This window comes from Coregonus lavaretus (genome assembly GCF_964263955.1).
Source record: "Coregonus lavaretus genome assembly, chromosome: 32".
NCBI lineage: Eukaryota > Metazoa > Chordata > Actinopteri > Salmoniformes > Salmonidae > Coregonus > Coregonus lavaretus.
The window spans coordinates 14,563,865-14,586,399 of record NC_140019.1 but is presented as its reverse complement, the minus strand read 5'-3'; the positions used below and the strand labels follow the sequence as shown (position 1 = coordinate 14,586,399).

At 46.5% G+C, this 22,535-nt stretch overlaps 2 protein-coding genes across 2 annotated transcripts in view; one reads left to right on the top strand and one right to left on the bottom strand.

The window, feature by feature from the left end:
- LOC311107840 (large ribosomal subunit protein uL11m-like) overlaps positions 1 to 22,535 on the bottom strand; it is a 41,955-nt gene that overhangs the window by 6,655 nt on the left and 12,765 nt on the right. Inside the window, exon 2 of the mRNA XM_084150406.1 lies at positions 17,374 to 17,530. Coding sequence (XP_084006532.1) covers positions 17,374 to 17,496 — 123 coding nt within the window. The 5' untranslated portion in view covers positions 17,497 to 17,530. The remainder of the gene's footprint in view (positions 1 to 17,373; positions 17,531 to 22,535) is intronic.
- Positions 13,234 to 14,283, top strand: LOC311107839 (transmembrane protein 121-like; the record flags this gene model as incomplete). The annotated part of the gene is made up of 1 exon (XM_084150405.1): positions 13,234 to 14,283. The coding sequence occupies one exon, from the start codon at positions 13,234 to 13,236 to the stop codon at positions 14,281 to 14,283; it is 1,050 nt and encodes a 349-aa protein (XP_084006531.1).

The window sequence follows — 22,535 nt, the reverse complement described above, 5'->3', positions numbered from 1 at the left end:
CACTCTCTCTCCTAGCCTACCTCCACACACACACTCTCTCTCTCCTAGCCTACCTCCACACACACTCTCTCTCCTAGCCTACCTCCACACAGTCTCTCTCTCCTAGTCTACCTCCACACACTCTCTCTCTCCTAGCCTACCTCCACACACTCTCCTAGCCTGCCTCCACACTCTCTCTCTCTCCTAGCCTACCTCCACACACACACTCTCTCCCCTAGCCTACCTCCACACACACTCTCTCTCCTAGCCTACCTCCACACCCTCTCTCTCCTAGCCTACCTCCACACACTCTCCCTCTCCTAGCCTACCTCCACACACACAAGCTCCCTCTCCTAGCCTACCTCCACACACTCTCTCTCTCCTAGCCTGCCTACCTCCACACACTCTCTCTCTCCTAGCCTGCCTACCTCCACACACTCTCTCTCTCCTAGCCTGCCTACCTCCACACACTCTCTTTCTCTCCTAGCCTGCCTACCTCCACACTCTCTCTCTCCTAGCCTGCCTACCTCCACACACTCTCTCTCTCCTAGCCTTCCTACCTCCACACACACTCTCTCTCCTAGCCTGCCTACCTCCACACACTCTCTCTCTCCTAGCCTGCCTACCTCCACACACACTCTCTCTCCTAGCCTGCCTACCTCCACACACTCTCTCTCTCCTAGCCTGCCTACCTCCACACACTCTCTCTCTCCTAGCCTGCCTACCTCCACACACACTCTCTCTCCTAGCCTACCTCCACACACTCACTCTCTCTCCTAGCCTACCTACACACTCACTCTCTCTCCTAGCCTACCTCCACACACTCACTCTCTCTCCTAGCCTACCTCCACACACTCACTCTCTTTCCTAGCCTACCTCCACACACTCACTCTCTCCTAGCCTACCTCCACACACTCACTCTCTCCTAGCCTACCTCCACACACGCTCTCTCCCCTAGCCTACCTCCACACGCTCTCTCCCCTAGCCTACCTCCACACACACTCTCTCCCCTAGCCTACCTCCACACACTCACTCTCTCTCCTAGCCTACCTCCACACACTCACTCTCTCTCCTAGCCTACCTCCACACACTCACTCTCTCTCCTAGCCTACCTCCACACACTCACTCTCTCTCCTAGCCTACCTCCACACACTCACTCCCTCTCCTAGCCTACCTCCACACACTCACTCTCTCCTAGCCTACCTCCACACACGCTCTCTCCCCTAGCCTACCTCCACACGCTCTCTCCCCTAGCCTACCTCCACACACACTCTCTCTCCTAGCCTGCCTACCTCCACACACACACTCTCTCTCCTAGCCTGCCTACCTCCATACACACTCTCTCTCCTAGCCTGCCTACCTCCACACACACTCTCTCTCCTAGCCTGCCTACCTCCACACACACTCTCTCTCCTAGCCTGCCTACCTCCACACACTCTCTCTCCTAGCCTGCCTACCTCCACACACACACTCTCTCTCCTAGCCTGCCTACCTCCACACACACACTCTCTCTCCTAGCCTGCCTACCTCCACACACACTCTCTCTCCTAGCCTGCCTACCTCCACACACACTCTCTCTCCTAGCCTGCCTACCTCCACACACACTCTCTCTCTCCTAGCCTGCCTACCTCCACACACACTCTCTCTCTCCTAGCCTGCCTACCTCCACACACACACTCTCTCTCCTAGCCTGCCTACCTCCACACACACTCTCTCTCCTAGCCTGCCTACCTCTACACACACACACACACTCTCCCCTAGCCTACCTCCACACACACAGCACAATAAGCCATTCCTCAGAGTTGCATTGGGAGGCAATGACTATCGATCAATCTAATTACCGCTGCTGAAATTTAAACTGACCACCCGCCACCCTTATCCTAGGGCAACACACAAGGTCTGATTGAAATGTTCATTTCAGAGTATGCGAGGAACAAGAAACAGATTTTTACAGTTTAATGGAGCTGCTGTGCTGCCGTGATGGACCGTGTTGAACACTGCCTGCAGATCTTAATAATGTCTCGTATGAAAACCCATTCATCCCAGCAGACATTATTCAATGACAGGAGGAGGAGTAGGACCTTTATTTGGGACTAAAGGAGCAGAAAAACTATTTTTAGCTTCACCCTATGTGAAGAAGAAAGACAAAAACACCTAATAAATGTGAATCGATTCATCCAGCGATCTGTCAATACATCCATTCATCCATCTTACTGCCTCTACGCATCTTCTCAGCCTTAAAAAAAAAAAAAACCTGAATGAAGTTACAACTTTGTCACGGCTGATCTGGTTTCAGAGCAGATGATGTCCACTTGAATGATAATCTCACACTAATGAAATGAAAAACCATAAAGTCCCTGGAGCCTCTCCCTCTGATTTGATTAACAGGAATCCCATGTCAACCTCACTGCCATCTTCGCCCCTCTTCCCCCCCTCCAGCTTCGCTTCCCTCCCCCTATAAAAAAACAACAGAGCTAAATTAACAAATGGGGAGGAGGGAAGGATGGAGAGAAAATGTCTAATTAAACATGGATGAATATAAAGGCTGGGATGTTGGGGAGCAAGTCGAAGCAAACCCTCAGGCATCCAGGCTACCCAATCTTTCTTCTTTTCTCCCCCGGCAGATAATGATCTGTCAGAGACTCTAGGGCCAAGGAACAATGACATGAAAAGCCACACCGACTAGCAGAGACTAGAGGAGATGGGTCTAATGTGGTTATAAAGTGCTTAAGCACAGACAGAGGTACATGTACGCAGTCAGACAGATGGCATTTATGCTTAGGCCACAGACCCGCAGAGATGCTGTCCCATGGTGTTAGATGCAGAGATAGAGAGATGCAGATATAGAGAGATGCAGAGATGGAGAGATGGCGAGAGATGCCGCAAGAGAAGGAGTGAGAGCGATATGCAGAGCAGACCAGAGCATGTGAGCGGAGTTCAGCAGTTGGAAATCCCGCTCATGGAGTGGTGCTTGCGCGTCGTTCCACGTGCTGTCCTACCGCTCGGCTAAAACCCACTCTGCGCTCACAAGAAAGAACTGCTGCTCCAAATTCGCTCCATTCATTAAAATCACAATTTAACCAATTTATTTTGTGACTACCTGGACCTACCAATTGGTTTTTAAGTATTCAAACCAAATGGATTTGAATGAAAAGTATTTTAATAAACATGAAAAGGTGAACGTAAGAAGCGAACATCATTTTAAATAGCCTACATGTCATATTAAACAGCATATACACACTAAATCGGTCAGGAGCCAGACATGGAGCCTAGAAGAACGAAAACGAATTATTTATGCTATATTATTTCAAGGCTATAGCCGACAACGAAATACACTGAAGCATTTGCGAGTGCGACACACTAGGCTGGCAGGGACATAAAGGGCTCAGCATTTAAAACATTTCGTTGTATTAAATCATTAGTCTACAAATTGCGGATATAGGCAGTGAATTTCTTAGAATTAAATACAAATTAGTGCCTTTGAATTCATTTTTAGAATTTATTTTTAGAAACACGAGTTTGGCCAGTCTGTGGCTTCAGGCTCATGCGATGGTGCCTGAAGAGCCGGACAGCAGCGGAGAATATCCTCTCCACACTTGAGCAAGTAACCTGGGGATGCTAAACACCATTTTGCCCACTCTTGCCAGACTGGGAAGAGATGCAGAGTTTATCTTTCTATAGGTAGGCCTATAGGCTTTTAGACAAAATAACCCAATCAAAACGGAAAGCTCGTTGAATATGAGAATATGCCAGACCTATTGGGACAAAATCAATTGTGGCCTATTGTATAGATAATAGAACGAAAATGACCGAAACGTTTAAGAGATCTGATTTTTTGTTTACAAATACTTTGCTACAATGACACTTAAGTTATCTACCCACCTTGTTCCTTTCCTTTAGCATGTGCACGTAGAAAGTGCACAATCATGCTTTCGGGATACGTGTCTTTTCAGATTCCACAATGATTTTTTAGTTGTGGACACTACATCACCCCACTTCCTCGCTTGCTCCTCATCATTGTAAGTCACTTTGATTTTGCACCCGTGTGCTCTCAGTTTCTTTATGAAAATATTTAGCGAACTCATTTACATTTACGTCATTTAGCAGACGCTCTTATCCAGAGCGACTTACAAATAGGTGCATTCACCTTATAGCCAGTGGGATAACCACTTTACAATGTTTTTTTTTTCTTTTCATTTTTTTTTGTGATGGGGGGGTGGGTTGGAGTAAAGGGGGGGGGGGGGGGGGGGGGGGGGGTAGAAGGATTACTTTATCCTATCCCAGGTATTCCTTAAAGAGGTGGGGTTTCAAATGTCTCCGCAAGGTGGTGAGTGTCACCTCCATGTCAGTAGCTAAAGAAAAGGGCTTTAGCAGCACACAAGTAGACTACAAATGCATGCTGGGCCGGGCATGCCCTGAGCTCATAAAGTGAGCGATACTGGAGCGAAATTGGAGCGGGCGAGAAGGCTGATGCTCCAGCCTATGAGATTCTCGCTCCAGTCAAATTGAGCACGCTCCGCTCACTCTGCAGCAGACATACTTCTGGAAAGTTACAGGCAAACTGACTGACCAGACAATGACATTGCAGACAGTGAAAGTAGGCAAAGCAAATTATATCAGGCAATCATTTTAATTATGACATTGCATGAGGTGCCAGTCAGTGGGGCGTTTGACGATGACAGGGTGAGCTAGTCTCCTTCTCGCCCCGGTACTTTCTAATAGCCGAATTGAAGTCATTATTGGGATTGAGCCATGTTGGTAATTGTAATGAGGCTCTTTAAACTGGCAGTGGAGGCTGGCATGCCATGAAAGCAAGGTTCACTTGGCTCCCTCACTTCCCATGACATTTATAGCAGAGAGAGGGAGAGAGACTGTGATGGCCGCGGAAGAGACGCTGAGCATTTGCACGCTGGCCAAATAGCCAACACAGGCCCTGCTCCACTCCGTCTGAACATCTAATCATCCCACAGTACGAAACGAGCAGCCGGCTAAATCCTCTCCTCCTGCACCATGACTGATTAGGCTCCAGAGCGCAAAATGGCTGCAGCCCATCACCCAAGGCGGGCCTACACATTGTCGAGTGGAAGGGATATTTAACTCCCTCATCTTCAAAGAGTTTCTGAGATCCTGTTTGTGCATCAGGATTAACTGCTAATCTACGGCGGTATTTCAGCCGTCAAACGCCACAGCGACAGCAGTGCGTAATTGCTCCGATTTATTTCCAGATCCGAGGGTTATGATAAACAATTAGGCATATGCAATTAAAATGTTGGAAGTGTCCGTCTGATTTGATCCTCACACAACCATATTATACCCACTCTTTCGGTCACACCTCTTGTTAATGTGATTGGCCTTTCAGCTTCACTAAGTCTTTTGAACAAGATCTAGCGAGCACTGACATGAGCGAGACAGATAGATAGTGGCTGAGTGTGTATGGACAGATTGAAAGAGAGAAAGCGAAGAGACGGCTGGGAGGAAGATAAGTGTTCGGTGTGAACAGTGTTCAGCATGATCAATATTTTAACAATGAAAAGGTTCATTTGACCAAGGTAAACAACGGGAGATACAGAAGTAGAGGCACCACAGGAGATCCTCATATATATATATATGGGTGTGTGTGTCCTCTAACCTAATTTGAGTCTGACAACATTATCAGATGCAGTGAATGTCCTAATATGTCATATTAATATTTTATCTTTCAGAAACAAATTGTTGATGGGTAAATCCATTTGAATTCAATCACTTTGACAGCATCCATTTTGCAACAAAAATGTATCCTAAAAAACAAATTCCATAGGGGTTTGCCAATGGTAGAAGTGGCCAGAAAGTGATTTTTTAGACCTGAACGCCAAAACATTCAGGAGATCGAGGTGCTCAAAGTTGACCCATTTTACAGATCACACCCTACGACCAGACATCCATGTCTTCATCATTGGAAAAAATTAAGTTGAGTTTGATATCACAATTTATTGAAAAAAATGTTAAATAAACATGACATTTTTTAACCTTTAATGTCAATTTTCATATTCACATGTTGTAGCTTAGACTATTTCACATCTGAGGTTTTTGTGTTGTGCCCCCATCGGTTGAGACAAGTTCTTGAATACAGGGTAGGTGTCATTTCAATCATAAAAACAGAATTCATAGAAAGGACCAATCCCTTCAGACCAATGCAATTTAGCTGGTACACCATTGAAATTGTAATGTTTACTTTAATTACTACCACAAAGGCGGCTGCCGGTCCACCCACCGTCGAATGTCAACTTAATTGGTCATGTCTATTCAATGATCTATATTTCTATGATATCAATAGGTTTCCTATGGAGGATTGACAGTATAATTTAAAATGGATATTCCCATTCAAATCAACATTCTGATGTGTGGGCCTCCAACCATCTTTGCGGTACAATTTTTAAGTTACAAGCTTACATTCCCATTTTAGTACATCTATCAAACAACCTTGTTTGTAAACAACCCTGTTTGTAAGCTTTTCAATTATATCAAACTCAACCTTTAATCTTTTCCAGTGATGAAGACATGGATGTCTCATGTTATGGTATGCAAAATAGGTCAACTTTGAGCAACTTTATTCAATATTTTGGCATTCAGATTCAAAAAGTCACTTTGAGCATTTCTACAATGGGTGAATATGTATAGGTTTCATTCAAATCAAAAGGGGTGGTGTCAAATGGATTTACCCTGACATGAAAAGAGCCTGATGAGTAAGGCTCTGCTTTGTGTGGTCACAGGTGTCGTCCGGTCAAGATAGAGATAAACATGCAGATAGAGGACACAGACATAGGAGGGGGCCTTGGGGCAGGATTCATTGCCCCAGGCACACAGAAAGGACAAGGGATACATTGCCCTGGCAGGCAGCGGCGGTGTGGTGGCTGGGTGGGATAGGGGAGGAGTTACAGAGGGGTGTGAGCTGTGAAAGGGGTTAATTAAACTCTCCAGTGGGAAATACTCATTCATTACCTTGTTAATTTAATCTGCTGCCATGTTGGCATTTTATCACTCTCATCCCCATTAGGACGTCATTCGGCTGATTGGGTTGACCAGTCTTACCCCCACACGCCACGCCTTTGTCCCAGCACAGAGGGTAGGGAAAGTGGGCACACAGCAGTCTGCCACAGAGAATAGCAGGTCAGCTCAGGTCCTCTGAGTCACAGTTAACTCTGACATAATATCATACTAAAATACAAAAATGGCTACGGACAGTGCCGGCCAAACTCCCAAAGGGCTCATCTCCATAACAAGCGAAATGGGTGAGCATCATCCAGCAACATAGCTCTGCTCTAAGGGTGTATGCTGGCCTGGTCTAGGACAGTTTATACACTACAGAGAACCTGCACAATCAGATTAGCAAGCAGTGCAGGGAAAAAAGGTGATTACATCATAGCAAAGAAAATATGGTATTTTGAACTCCATTAAGTTCTCTTCGCGCGCGCGATAGTGTTGTGCCTCATAATGATTAATCATGTGAAGAGGTAGCAGCAGGCTCAATGGTGTACTGGAGGCATGAACAACACGCATCAGGAACTCTGGAGGAGCAAGTGGGTGAGGCAGTAACTGGGCTATTGATTTGATAGTGTTGCACTGGAGTCTAGTACTACTACTACACAGTAGTAGCAGTAGTACCAGTAGCATTAGTAACAATAGTAGTACAGTAGCAGTACAGTAGTATTAGTAGCACTATAGTAGCAGTATGAGTTTTTAATCTTTGTTTCCATTGAACATGCCATACAAATAAAGGCATTTTAATTAATTATATGAAAAGTGCCTTGGTCCTCCTTTTTGACAACATGTAAAGTGTTGGTCCCATGTTTCATGAGCTGAAATAAAAGATCCCAGAAATGTTCCATACACACAAAAAGCTTATGTCCCTCAAATGTTCTTCACAAATTTGTTTACATCCCTGTTAATGATCATTTCTCCTTTTCCAAGATAATCCATCCAGCTGACAGGTGTGGCATATCAAGAAGCGGATTAAACAGCATGATCATTACACAGGTGCACCTTGTACTGGGGACAATAAAAGGCCACTAAAATGTGCAGTTGTGTCACACAACACAGATGTCTCACGTTTTGCGGGAGCATGCAATTGGCATGCTGACTGCAGGAATATCCACCAGAGCTGTTGCCAGGGAAATGAATGTTCATTTCTCTACCGTAAGTCACCTCCAAACATCATTTTAGAGAATTTGGCAGTACGTCCAACTGGCCTCAACCGGAGACCACGTGTAACCACGCCAGCCCAAGACCTCCACATCCGGCTTCTTCATCTGCGGGATCGTCGGAGACCAGCCACCCGGACAGCTGACAAAACTGAGGAGGATTTCTGTCTGTAATAAACACATGGCTCCCCCGTGTGTGGGCCCATGCACTCCCAGGCCCATCCATGGCTGCGCCCCTGCCCAGTCATGTGACATCCATAGATTAGGGCCTAATGAATTTATTTCAAATGACTGATTTCATTATATGAACTGTAACTCAGTAAAATCGTTGAAATGGTTGCTTGTTCCGTTTATATTTTTTGTTCAGTATAGAAAGCACTCCAATTGCCACATTAAACTCAATTATTCAGAGTGTGGTAGGTAGAGCAGTGCATGAAAAGCAGCGGAGGGCAAAGCTCTGATACATGTGGCGGAAAGGAAACGTGAAAGCAGATGGAGAGAGAGACTGAGTATTCTGGCCCGGTAATGGTTGGCCTCTGCCACTGGTGGTCATCAGCTTGGGACCAATCAGTCCTTAGCATTCTTGGACGGTCTCTTACCCCACATCCTTCCCCACTCATGTATAGGAGGGGAAGTGATGACTGCACAGTGCTGTGGACAGGATGCCTTCTCTCTCTCCCTCCCTCCCTCCGTCCGTCCGTGCACTCCACGCTGAAAGAGCCAGTGCAGAGTGACCTTCAACCACACCCACAGGGAACCAAAGGAAAAGGGAGAGAGTGCGGAAGGAGCGAGAGAGAGGAGAGGTAGAGTGAATGGAACTGGAGGGCATAAGGAAAGAGAACGGGAGAGTAGAAGGATAGAGGAAAAAACCCAAATTCAACCCAGGGAATGGAAAATCTCTGGAAGCCAGTGGAGCGCGTAGCTGATTGTGACAAGAAATATATGACTCTCCTTCCCCTTTCCCACTTGTCTGATTAAAGCTCTCACTCAGAGATGACCCGCACACACAGAGAGAATAAAGGCAGAGGGGAAAATAAGAGCCTTCGAATTCAGATGTGCTGCTGAGAAGGTGGAGATTGATATGCCTATGCACTTAACGTAACAGGACATAATGACAAGGTGATGCAAACATACGCTCCTTAACCATCAAAACAAATCTCTCAAACACTAAAACTCAAAATTCGTCCATTTGGAAACCCTTAGGCTATACGGCAGCCGACTGGGACCGTTTTCAATTTACAGTTCAACAAAAGACAGGATGGTTTTGAAATGTGTCCACAGGCATCTCTTGCTCTACTTGCTTCCATATATTTGAGTGACATTTCAGTGAGGGTGCATTCTGTATATCTGATATTTCACTGGCAGGGCAATCAAAGCCATAACCTACTTCTATGTAATACAAAGCAATTATGCTAGTTATAATTTCAGCAAAGTGGCATCATGATGATTACCATAACCGATGGACATAACTGTGGGCTCCTAAATATTCATGCATTCCAGTCTGGATCTTCAAGTTATACAGCTGAGCTGATGGTAAAAAGGAGGAGGTGGCAGAGGAGAGCTGAGCAGGGAGAGTGAGCAGGGAAGTGGGGGAGCCGAGAGCACGTAACCTGCCTACAAATGAACACCGCAATCAAACTCTAGTGGCTCAGTGAGTTTATTCATGCCTCTTGTGTCCTCAAGGTTTGCTTTACAGTCGATACTTCTTATGTGGATATTTTTGTGTTGTCTATTCCTGATAATGATTCCGCGTCAAGCAGTAGTCCACTTCTGAGCGACTTCGACAGCTCAGAGCACAGCCAACAAGCCCGCACGGCTCCTTCGTGACTCACTGGATCTTCGGCTGCCAGACCCGAGGTGTCAAATCCAAGACGGACATACCAAGAGAATGAGAATTCTGCACCCGTGGTGACCATGGAATAATTCTGCAAAATGACAAGCTTATTTGACCGACTCAGAAGAAAGAAAAGGGGCTTGACTGTTTAAATCTGAACTTGCTTAATTTGGACAAACTCGAAGATGGACGAAGGGCAATTACTTTTTCCCTATTTTATCAGGATAAGATCATCATAGCAGAGCGGAAGCCTATTCAAATATTTTCGGACAGACAGACACGCAGTAATATATAACAAACACAAAGCAACCGATGTAAGGAACAATTGTGGAATCACAGTTTGGACCTTCACGTTCATCCAGGGACCATTCGATTTCTACTAATAGGCGACGTGGATCTCAATCAAGCCAGGTGGAGCGGCAAACCAAGAACGCATGCTTTGGGTAACTATCCCCCACTTTCAAAAGAGTTGAATTATGTATGCATCTATTAATAAAGGGTAATTAATGTAACAGGTGGTGCATCACATTTTGTGACTAGGTTCAATTTGGGGGGCTCCATCAACATAATGGAAGACAAAATCCCCCATAGAGGGGATTTAAAACGGATCTGTTGAAATGATCATGGGAAAAAAACCATTTGGAGGATATGCTCCAATACATATTCATCCCCATACACATGTAATATCCTATAATAGCTGATCCCACAGGTTTACAAATGCCTCATGAGACATCCGATGTTACTGCTCAAGGGCAACTCAGTCACCTGGATTAGACAGGATTTTCCATTACTATTCCATTAGAATTATACAGGTTTTACCCCCATACATTCATTCAGTTTAATTGCATATACCAAATCATCTCTTTCTCTCTAACAAGCAGCCCTCTCGGTCTCACTTATATACCCCTTGCTTGTACAACTTAGGCTAGACTGTGATATCGTCCCTCCTGCTCTGTAAACTCACATTTGATTTAGTTTGTAGTAAGACAAACATCCCACAGAGCATGTTTTTATAGATGAATTACAGGTCTAGAGCAATTCATATTCCTTTTACCTGTAGCCCAGCGCACCTGGTAGACCTCCAATATTAGAGAGAAAAACAGAAGTGACAAATGAGGCGAGCCTGATTTCAAAATGCTAGCCTTCTGTGTGTGTGTGTGTGTGTGTGTGTGTGGGGGGGGGGGGGGGGAGGCAATTTGAGAGCCATAACAGATTATCCTGGGTAATTAGGGAAAACACTCCTTTCTCCCCCACACAATAAATAAGTAATGTTTTGTCCTATCACATCTTGGGCTGAGAAATCCCAAACAATTTTTTTTTACCTGTCCACCTTTACAGGCCCTTTCCTTACACTTGCAGTGGAAAAGCCTGAATCAGCCTGTCAGCTACAGCACCGTTTTCTAATCATAGGGATGATGAATATGTCATTATTGATGAGCAGAATGGACACACACAGCTGTCATCCGGACCGCTCACTCAGAACAGAATCAATGATGTGTGTTGACAAGCTGTCACGACACAAACAAAGGCTGACAGAGGAACGCCGGGGTTCCAGGGTACAATTTCAGACTTATACGGAATTGCCAAGAGGCGTGGTGGGAATGAGAAAGGCAAAAACACATTGTCTGGGGTGGCAGACTACCTTTCTCCCTCCACGGACTGCAGTGTGCATATCCTGCATATCCTCCCTCCGTATGATAATCAGATAATAGTGATTCTGACGTTCATGCCCCTCTTCGCTCTCCTCACCATGCCCCTAGGAGGATTAGTCAGTCTAGGTTGTTTCCTCACTCAACTGTTCCAGAAGAAGTATTAATGCATTTCATTTCTTCTGATCCCAGAGTTAGCGTAAGATGCCATGTCTTTTTTAGCGCCCTGCATCATCAAATTCTGTCTGCAGCTTCCTCATCCTCACTTGCCCTTCCATCCCGCGCTCATCTCTCCTCCTCGCCAGGCTGAGTTCATTTATGAACTATTACCATCATGTAGTAATACTTTATTAGGCATGTAGACAGCCAAGAGCAATCAATCTCTTACTTTCAATCCCCTCTCCCACAAGCCTCTCCTGCAGACACTGACAGTCTCTCCGTGGACGACAGTCTCTCCGTGGATGACAGGGCTCAGATGAGGGCTGCATCGAATAGATAGATGCCTGTCGTCAATCAGAAGCACACGTTAGCACACGTTATTAAGAAGTAGATCTGTTCATCTGTTCCTCGATGGCTGCAGAGCCCGCAATCGTGTCGCTCGATCAGACTCTAGTGTTGCCATTATGGCATATCTGAGGTGGTAAAGATTTCATATTAAAATGCCATCAATCCCGTGGAGTGGTTGACACCCTCGGTGGTGCTAGGCAGATGGCTGACACTGCTCCTCAGCTCCCCTGGCTCGGTCTGCTCTGAGAACCATACGCTACAGCCTCTTAGCCTCAATACGTTAAGGAGAGGCACGTAAAGTCTGATCATTTCTCACTCACAATCAATACTGGGGTTTTATAATGTCCACTGTTAAAATATGGCCTGGCGCAAAAAATGTACACATTAGTATTCCGTAAATGGGCAGATTAGCCCATTAGAATGGCTTGCACGCAGGGACATGCGCACAGTGACAAACACATGTTCATGAACACACAAGCAAGCAATTACATTCAAAAAACATCTCAAAATCTTAAGAGAAGCGTTATTAATATTCTGCCCAAATGAGAAGGCAATTTTCCGCCGACTTAAGATTGCAGCAGGCAGCAACAATGAGGCCGACTAAACAGGAAAGAAAACAAGTAGACAAGCTGCCTGCCTGGCTGCACTTCAACACAATTCATTAATAATGAATAAGGTAAGGGCACGCAAGCAAAATGCCACAGCAGAGAACCAGGGTAATTCTGAGTTTTAGACAAGGTGCCGGGCAGGCCTAAAACTTTCATTGCTGAAGAGCCCCATTTAAATAAAATATCTGCAGAGGACTGAGAAAATTTACAGCATGCATGGTCAGGGAAGAACGGTCCCTGACTGAAAGATGGAAAAGACTCACTGCTGAATTGGCATCAAAATTATCTTCATCCATGGCAACAAGCAAGAAAGTATGACTGGCAACACTGTTAGGTAAGCAAGCGTCTTGAAGAAAGATTGTCTATCATGCAAGTGAAATTCACATTGGTGAATGAAGTCTAGATGGGAATAAAACCGTTCTTCTGAACATAGTACATTTTTTCTTGACTTGTCATGTTTCTGTGTTTCTCTACCAGGCATGGTGCCTACGCCCCAGGTGTGCGTATCAACCCTGGTCACGGTGAGCACCATGGCAGTGGTCGACCTCTACCTGCTGGAGCAGAGCATGCTGGGAGCCCGCGGCAAGGCCGGGCCCGGCGTGTGGCCGTGCGCCGCCGTGTTGCTAGGTGACCTGGGCTTCCTGCTGGTTCTACGCATCGTGTCGGCGGGCGTGGTGTCGGAGGCGCCCTCCCCCCGCCGCGGCTTCGCCAACGCCCTCTGGTTCCTCTTCCTGTCCCTGCTCCAGCTCAAACTCTTCTTCGTCTGCCAGAACTACCGGACGGAACGTCGGCCACCCGACCCCCTGGCCAGGAAGACACTCACCCTGCTGCTGTCTATCTGCCTTCCCTCCCTGTTCCTCATCCTTACTGGGGCTGACAACATGACGCCCCTGCGGAGGAAGCAGGAGGTGCGGGGGAGGCTGCTCTGGGTGGTGGTGGACCTGCTGGATGTTCTGGACCTGCAGGCCGGGCTGTGGGAAGCCCACACAGGGGCCACTGACCTAAGGGTGCCCCTGTGGGCCGAAGGCCTGGTGTTCTTCTACTGCTACGCCCTGCTGCTGCTACTGCCCTGCGTGGCCCTCACAGAACTGGGGGCCGCCGCCCTGCCGGGACAGAGGGGGCCCCGTAAGGAGGCCCTATACCCCTGGCTCAGCCTGGTCACCATCAACGTGTTCACACTGGCCCTCAGGGGAACGGGCATGCTGTGGTACAGGGACCCCCGGGTCTCTACAGTGTTCCTGGGGAAGAACCTACTGGCCCTGGCTGTGAAGCTGAGCTCAGCCTGGGAGAGGCACAAGCAGGGTGGGGACAGGGGGATGGGGGCTGGGGACGGAGCAGAGGCGGGGGGGGAATCCACCCTGGCAACGCAGAGCTCAGAGCAGACAGAGGTCCAAGCCACAGGTAAAAGCACCCCTTGGCCGCCCTCTCACTACCACACACCGTCTCGCTCCCACAGCTACTCCCTGTCCCACGTCAGTCTGGATCACACGGAGACCTCCCTGGGCCCCTCCATCTCCCAAGAACTCTAGAAACTGTCCAGAGAGAGAGCTCGGCTTCAGCCGTCAAGCTATCAGAGCTCCCCAGTCAGGGAAGCATTTAGCACTGAAGAGTGAAGACTGTTGGCCTCGCACTGAGACGGACAAACTAAAAACCACATGTAATCACCCAGGCAATCACAGCAGTAACTCATCCAATAAGCTCACTTTGGTTAAAGGGATGATTTATCCATCCCCTGGGTGCCGGCAGCCTGTAATACTTTGGTATCAGGGGGAGAGAGAGGGCTGGGGCGGCGTGAAGGGGGTGAGAGATGTACAGCGAAGAAGTGCATTGTTTTTCAAGGATCTACAATCCTCAGTACTGGTTCCACACAGACATTATCTGTATCATATGGGACTTAGACATAATGCTGTGGTGTTTGTCAGTGTGTATACTGTAAAAACTCTTCCACAGCTGTTATCCGCTACACCTCCAGGACAGCTTCCAAACTGTAATAAAGTTTTCATTCTCCCAGGCTCTGACACTTTATTGACCATGTGTGGGAGGGTATTGGCAGCCTGTCACCACAAGTGGAGAAAACAGCATCAGAGGCTGATCATTCACAGTTAGGGGACATACTAGCTGTCCCCAACTTTCAAAACATCCACTGCATCAAAGCAAATCTGTTTTCCTTTTACATATTCCGTCAAAAACGAATTTCTTTGTTGAAAATGCAAGCCAATGTTATGGGCAGGGAGCTGCTGGGGGCGAAGCGCTCCACACATCTGAGGCAGGCAGTGCAGCATGTGCTATGTGGACAGAGAGTGACAGAGGAAAAGCTATCATTTATCACAATTAGACCAGCAGCACCAGCCCTGGTAGGCATGCAGTGTTCCTTCAGCCAGCCATTTGTCTGCTGGTCTGGCTCGAATGTTTCAACAGGGGAGCCTGCAAATGTGCTAGGGTGTGTATGTGTGTGAGAGAGGAAGTGCTGTTATTAGGATAGGAAAGGGTCTATTAAATCTCCATCAGTGGTTCCTAATGCACTCTGCACCCAGTCTGCATCCCCTCTAACCATTCATGCTACTAATAATTGAAATTGGGACCCATTTGTCTAAATGCTAATAGCTTAGACAGCTTTATACTTGGTTTACAGGGTCATTACATTCCATTAATCCCTTCAATTTTGTTCAATATGGGGAAAATGACATTTCCCAGAAGCCAAACAAATGAAAATGGTTGGTGGAAAAATAATTGGCTATTCTAAGCACAAAGTTTAAAAAACAGTATATGAACATTGTTTCCAGAGAAAAGTGATATATTCTTTGGTATCCGGAAGTGTGACCCATCAGATTCAATGAAACTCATGTTCTATGACTGAGTGGAATTTATTTGAATTGCACTGAATTAAATTCTACTTCATGTCACTCAAACTGAAATTCTATATCCTGCGGGGTCGCCAATTCAATTAGAATTTCAACTCTAGTTGAATGGGAGTGTTATGAAACCGATTAGACAGCCAACTGTGAACACTGTACTCGCTAAGTCTAGGGGTTATAGGCTTGCCTAACGGTTCTGTAATCTGACCTGATGTGTCCATTAATGTGACAAGTAAGCGTACGCGACCAGATGTTGAATGCATGTACCCCGGAGACAGCTGCCTTACCTTGGCCCACAACCAGCTCGGTCTCTCTTGACCTCTTTGTCAGCCAGTCCAAGCAGATTATGATTTGTTCAGATGGTGGATCAAACAGATTCAAAAAGGAAAAAAATACCAAAAGGCATGCCCAAACTAAAAGACTCAAAAACAAACCAAAGGCCTCATGGCAGCCTTGCAGCTTTTCCAGCTGGGACACTGACTGTCAATCACCCTAATTGGCAGTAGCTGATGTGCATATCAAGCCTTCCTAGCAGAGCACAGCCCTTAACCTGGTTGGTTGCTGCTGCCCCCTGGGGATGAGGTGTGGAAGTGTAGTATGTTGTTTTTGTAGTATGTTGCGTCTACTTATACTCCTAAAACCCATTCCATAAAATTCTGAACTGAGCCCAACCCTGACACACACACACACACACAGTTAAAAGCAAAGTCCTTCCTCCAGGGAGTTTCTCTGTAGTTCTGAGAGAATCAGCAGGGATGTGAACTAGAGTACGCCGGGAGTCGGCTTCTCAGTCTCGCGCTCTTTCATCTCTCGCTCCCTCACGCACTCTCGATTTCAAACACTACGCATTCTGGATGCACTCCCCGTCGGGCAACTGGTCTCATATTTCTTATATAAAAGCAGTAACTACATCGGCAGCAGCTTCAGCAAATGACTACTTCCTTGAATTTGTTACACCTGTTAAGCCCAATGTACTATCCTCAGTATTTTCCTGAGGTCCTGAAGAGAGAGTAGCCCCGCTCTTCTTTCCTCTCCCTCTTCATTCTCCTGTATTGAGGTGTGCTAATTTCACTCTGGACTGTAATTATTTCTCCCCCACCAAAGCTGTCAGGTCCTCCCTTTTGTCTACCGTTCACCCTTTTATTGCTGTCGTTTGTTTAAATATGCCCTGCGGCCGACAGGGAACCTACCTCTTTGCGCTCCCCCTGTCAGGGGTGGTTAGTCAGAGGAGAGGAAGGAAAAAAAACAAGGAGAGAGGGAAGATTGGGGCCAAAGGCTGGTGCCTAAAGCAAAGCGGCTGCCGACTGGCATTTATTTACAGTTTAGCCTACCACATACACACTCAGCGCTTGATGGAGCAAGGCAGCAAAGACGGAGGCAAAGAAAAACACACTTGCACGGAGCCCCGACACCGCAACACTGACATATGGCATACGAAACAATTCTAAAAGAGGGTACCTTTAGACAAACATACAGCTCTGCCTTGCCTGGATGCAACTCGTCTCACCTCATTACTACGCTCTTTACCACACGAAGGCATCTTTTCCTGAGCTCTTCAACATTCGTCATGGCTCAGCTCTCAAAAAGGCACCAACACCATTTATTTTTGTCAGGAACTTCCAAGTATATTTTCCAGCGCATCCGCCAACCGATGATGCACAAGAGCCTGACACTCCAAGACATTCAAGAAGACACGTAAAGAACTTGACACTTTCTGTTTCTCTTTTGGAGAAAATAGAATAGGAGTCTGAAAAGTGAGTTTACCTGTCCCAGGACAGGACCCAGAGGGGGTCCGGGGGCCGCCTGCCCTGACCTCACGATAGCCCGGATCACACCCCCCATGTCCACCTTCTTCACGGCCTTAGCGGCCTTGGAGATCTTGGACATCGTGGTCTGTATCAAACGCTCTCTATCCGCCCGTCTGTAAGGAGAAACAGAGACTACAGAGTTAGAAACTAAGGCTATCAACCACCCCCCAAAGACTTCACTTTGACACAACTAATTTACAAACATGTTGGGTTCTTTAAAATATCAGTCTAATCGATAGAAGACACCCCTGGGCTAAGCCCTGGTATTCTATTTCTTAGCAGTCAAGTAATTAAATATTTGCCTTTGATCTCCCTGCGTGAGTCACCTGGTCTCCTGGAGGGCGTTTGTGATGTGGATCAGTGAGTGTCTGAATGAAAATCTAGGCCTTGGGATGAGGACTCTTGATCCTGGCTGGATTTAGGGGTTCTAAGATTAAACATGGGGTGCATTCAAAATGTCTCCACTGCATGTAAACTGATACCACTACCAGAGCAGTGTACAGTGAGGGAAAAAAGTATTTGATCCCCTGCTGATTTTGTACGTTTGCCCACTGACAAAGACATGATCAGTCTATAATTTTAATGGTAGGTTTATTTGAACAGTGAGAGACAGAACAACAACAACAAAATCCAGAAAAACGCATGTCAAAATGTTATAAATTAATTTGCATTTTAATGAGGGAAATAAGTATTTGACCCCACTGCAAAACATGACTTAGTACTTGGTGGCAAAACCCTTGTTGGCAATCACAGAGGTCAGACGTTTCTTGTAGTTGGCCACCAGGTTTGCACAAATCTCAGGAGGGATTTTGTTCCACTCCTCTTTGCAGATCTTCTCCAAGTCATTAAGGTTTCGAGGCTGACGTTTGGCAACTCGAACCTTCAGCTCCCTCCACAGATTTTCTATGGGATTAAGGTCTGGAGACTGGCTAGGCCACTCCAGGACCTTAATGTGCTTCTTCTTGAGCCACTCCTTTGTTGCCTTGGCCGTGTGTTTTGGGTCATTGTCATGCTGGAATACCCATCCTTGACCCATTTTCAATGCCCTGGCTGAGGGAAGGAGGTTCTCACCCAAGATTTGACGGTACATGGCCCCGTCCATCATCCCTTTGATGCGGTGAAGTTGTCCTGTCCCCTTAGCAGAAAAACACCCCCAAAGCATAATGTTTCCACCTCCATGTTTGACGGTGGGGATGGTGTTCTTGGGGTCATAGGCAGCATTCCTCCTCCTCCAAACACGGCGAGTTGAGTTGATGCCAAAGAGCTCGATTTTAGTCTCATCTGACCACAACACTTTCACCCAGATCTCCTCTGAATCATTCAGATGTTCATTGGCAAACTTCAGACGGGCCTGTATATGTGCTTTCTTGAGCAGGGGGACCTTGCGGGCGCTGCAGGATTTCAGTCCTTCACGGCGTAGTGTTACCAATTGTTTTCTTGGTGACTATGGTCCCAGCTGCCTTGAGATCATTGACAAGATCCTCCCATGTAGTTCTGGGCTGATTCCTCACCATTCTCATGATCATTGCAACTCCACGAGGTGAGATCTTGCATGGAGCCCCAGGCCGAGGGAGATTGACAGTTCTTTTGTGTTTCTTCCATTTGCCAATAATCGCACCAACTGTTGTCAACTTCTCACCAAGCTGCTTGGCGATGGTCTTGTAGCCCATTCCAGCCTTGTGTAGGTCTACAATCTTGTCCCTGACATCCTTGGAGAGCTCTTTGATCATGGCCATGGTGGAGAGTTTGGAATCTGATTGATTGATTGCTTCTGTGGACAGGTGTCTTTTATACAGGTAACAAGCAGAGATTAGGAGCACTCCCTTTAAGAGTGTGCTCCTAATCTCAGCTCGTTACCTGTATAAAATACACCTGGGAGCCAGAAGTCTTTCTGATTGAGAGGGGGTCAAATACTTATTTCCCTCATTAACATGCAAATCAATTTATAACATTTTTGACATGCGTTTTTTTCTGGATTTTTTTGTTGTTATTCTGTCTCTCACTGTTCAAATAAACCTACCATTAAAATTATAGACTGATCATTTCTTTGTCAGTGGGCAAACGTACAAAATCAGCAGGGGATCAAATACCTTTTTCCCCTCACTGTATAGTATAGAACCATAGTAGCCTGTATGACTCATAGCCACCATTTCTTTCTATACTGATTTCTGCATTTTTGTTATTTATTTTTTATTTCACCTTTATTTAAGCAGGTAAGCCAGTTGAGAACAAGTTCTCATTTACAACTGCGACCTGGCCAAGATAAAGCAAAGCAGTGCGATAAAAACAGAGTTACATATGGGGTAAAACAAAACAAAGTCAAAAATACAACAGAAAATACACTGCTCAAAAAAATTAAGGGAACACTTAAACAACACATCCTAGATCTGAATGAATGAAATAATCTTATTAAATACTTTTTTCCTTTACATAGTTGAATGTGCTGACAACAAAATCACACAACCCATGGAGGTCTGGATTTGGAGTCACCCTCAAAATTAAAGTGGAAAACCACACTACAGGCTGATCCAACTTTGATGTAATGTCCTTAAAACAAGTCAAAATGAGGCTCAGTAGTGTGTGTGGCCTCCACGTGCCTGTATGACCTCCCTACAACGCCTGGGCATGCTCCTGATGAGGTGGCGGATGGTCTCCTGAGGGATCTCCTCCCAGACCTGGACTAAAGCATCCGCCAACTCCTGGACAGTCTGTGGTGCAACGTGGCGTTGGTGGATGGAGCGAGACATGATGTCCCAGATGTGCTCAATTGGATTCAGGTCTGGGGAACGGGCGGGCCAGTCCATAGCATCAATGCCTTCCTCTTGCAGGAACTGCTGACACACTCCAGCCACATGAGGTCTAGCATTGTCTTGCATTAGGAGGAACCCAGGGCCAACCGCACTAGCATATGGTCTCACAAGGGGTCTGAGGATCTCATCTCGGTACCTAATGGCAGTCAGGCTACCTCTGGCGAGCACATGGAGGGCTGTGCGGCCCCCCAAAGAAATGCCACCCCACACCATGACTGACCCACCGCCAAACCGGTCATGCTGGAGGATGTTGCAGGCAGCAGAATGTTCTCCACGGCGTCTCCAGACTCTGTCACGTCTGTCACACGTGCTCAGTGTGAACCTGCTTTCATCTGTGAAGAGCACAGGGCGCCAGTGGTGAATTTGCCAATCTTGGTGTTCTCTGGCAAATGCCAAACGTCCTGCACGGTGTTGGGCTGTAAGCACAACCCGCACCTGTGGACGTCGGGCCCTCATACCACCCTCATGGAGTCGGTTTCTGACCGTTTGAGCAGACACATGCACATTTGTGGCCTGCTGGAGGTCATTTTGCAGGGCTCTGGCAGTGCTCCTCCTGCTCCTCCTTGCACAAAGGCGGAGGTAGCGGTCCTGCTGCTGGGTTTTTGCCCTCCTACGGCCTCCTCCACGTCTCCTGATGTACTGGCCTGTCTCCTGGTAGCGCCTCCATGCTCTGGACACTACGCTGACAGACACAGCAAACCTTCTTGCCACAGCTCGCATTGATGTGCCATCCTGGATGAGCTGCACTACCTGAGCCACTTGTGTGGGTTGTAGACTCCGTCTCATGCTACCACTAGAGTGAAAGCACCGCCAGCATTCAAAAGTGACCAAAACATCAGCCAGGAAGCATAGGAACTGAGAAGTGGTCTGTGGTCACCACCTGCAGAACCACTTCTTTATTGGGGGTGTCTTGCTAATTGCCTATAATTTCCACCTGTTGTCTATTCCATTTGCACAACAGCATGTGAAATGTATTGTCAATCAGTGTTGCTTCCTAAGTGGACAGTTTGATTTCACAGAAGTGTGATTGACTTGGAGTTACATTGTGTTGTTTAAGTGTTCCCTTTATTTTTTTGAGCAGTGTATATACAGTGTGTGCAAATGTAGCAAGTTATGGAGGTAAGGCAATAAATAGGCTATAGTGCAAAATAATTACAATAGTATTAACACTGGAATGATAGATGTGCAAGAGATGATGTGCAAATAGAGATACTGGGGTGCAAATGAGCAAAATAAATAACAATATGGGGATGAGGTAGTTGGGTGGGCTAATTTCAGATGGGCTGTGTACAGGTGCAGTGATCGGTAAGGTGCTCTGACAACTGATGCTTAAAGTTAGTGAGGGAGATAAGAGTCTCCAGCTTCAGAGATTTTTGCAGTTCGTTCCAGTCATTGGCAGAAGAGAACTGGAAGGAATGGCGGCCAAAGTAGGTGTTAGCTTTGGGGATGACCAGTGAGATATACCTGCTGGAGCACATACTACGGGTGGGTGTTGCTATGGTGACCAATGAGCTAAGATAAGGCGGGGATTTGCCTAGTAGTGATTTATAGATCGCCTGGAGCCAGTGGGTTTGGCGACGAATATGTAGTGAGGACCAGCCAACAAGAGCGTACAGGTCACAGTGGTGGGTAGTATATGGGACTTTGGTGACAAAACGGATGGTGATAGACTACATCCAATTTGCTGAGTAGAGTGTTGGAGGCTATTTTGTAAATGACATCGCCGAAGTCAAGGATCGGTAGGATAGCATAGCCCCCACCAGCAGCAGCAGAGGTGGAGGCATCGTCACTCCACAGTGAGTTTTTTTATTTTTTATTCCACCTTCAAATGCATTTACCAAATTACCAGTCGTTAGTGGTGGGGAGAGTGGCCCTGCTCCGCGGAAGGAGGCAGAACACATAAATATCAAGCATGTAGACTGTAATCCCCACTTGGAAATGACCACAGCTGTAAAACCCAGAGATCAACGGGTGTAGTCAAGAGACAAGTAGGGAATTTTAAGGTTTAGCCAGGTGATATTGGGTGAGACCCGCATTCAATAAATGTTACAGCTTCAAAAGGTGTGGAGGAGACCCAAAAACTATTCAGTTTGGGCAACAAAGGGTAACCAATTAGATCAACAAGAGAAAAAGAGCAGACAATGGAAAAGATAAAGCGGAGCGCTTTTGTGTTTCAAAGTAGCAGAAACTTCTCCAATAAGAAGTTGTGTTTCTATGTAGTGTAGCTGGGGTTGTTTAAGTGAAAAGTAATTGTGGGGCTTTGTAAAAATGTTAACGGCGTTAAGCTGGTTGGCTTACTTTGGGGCAA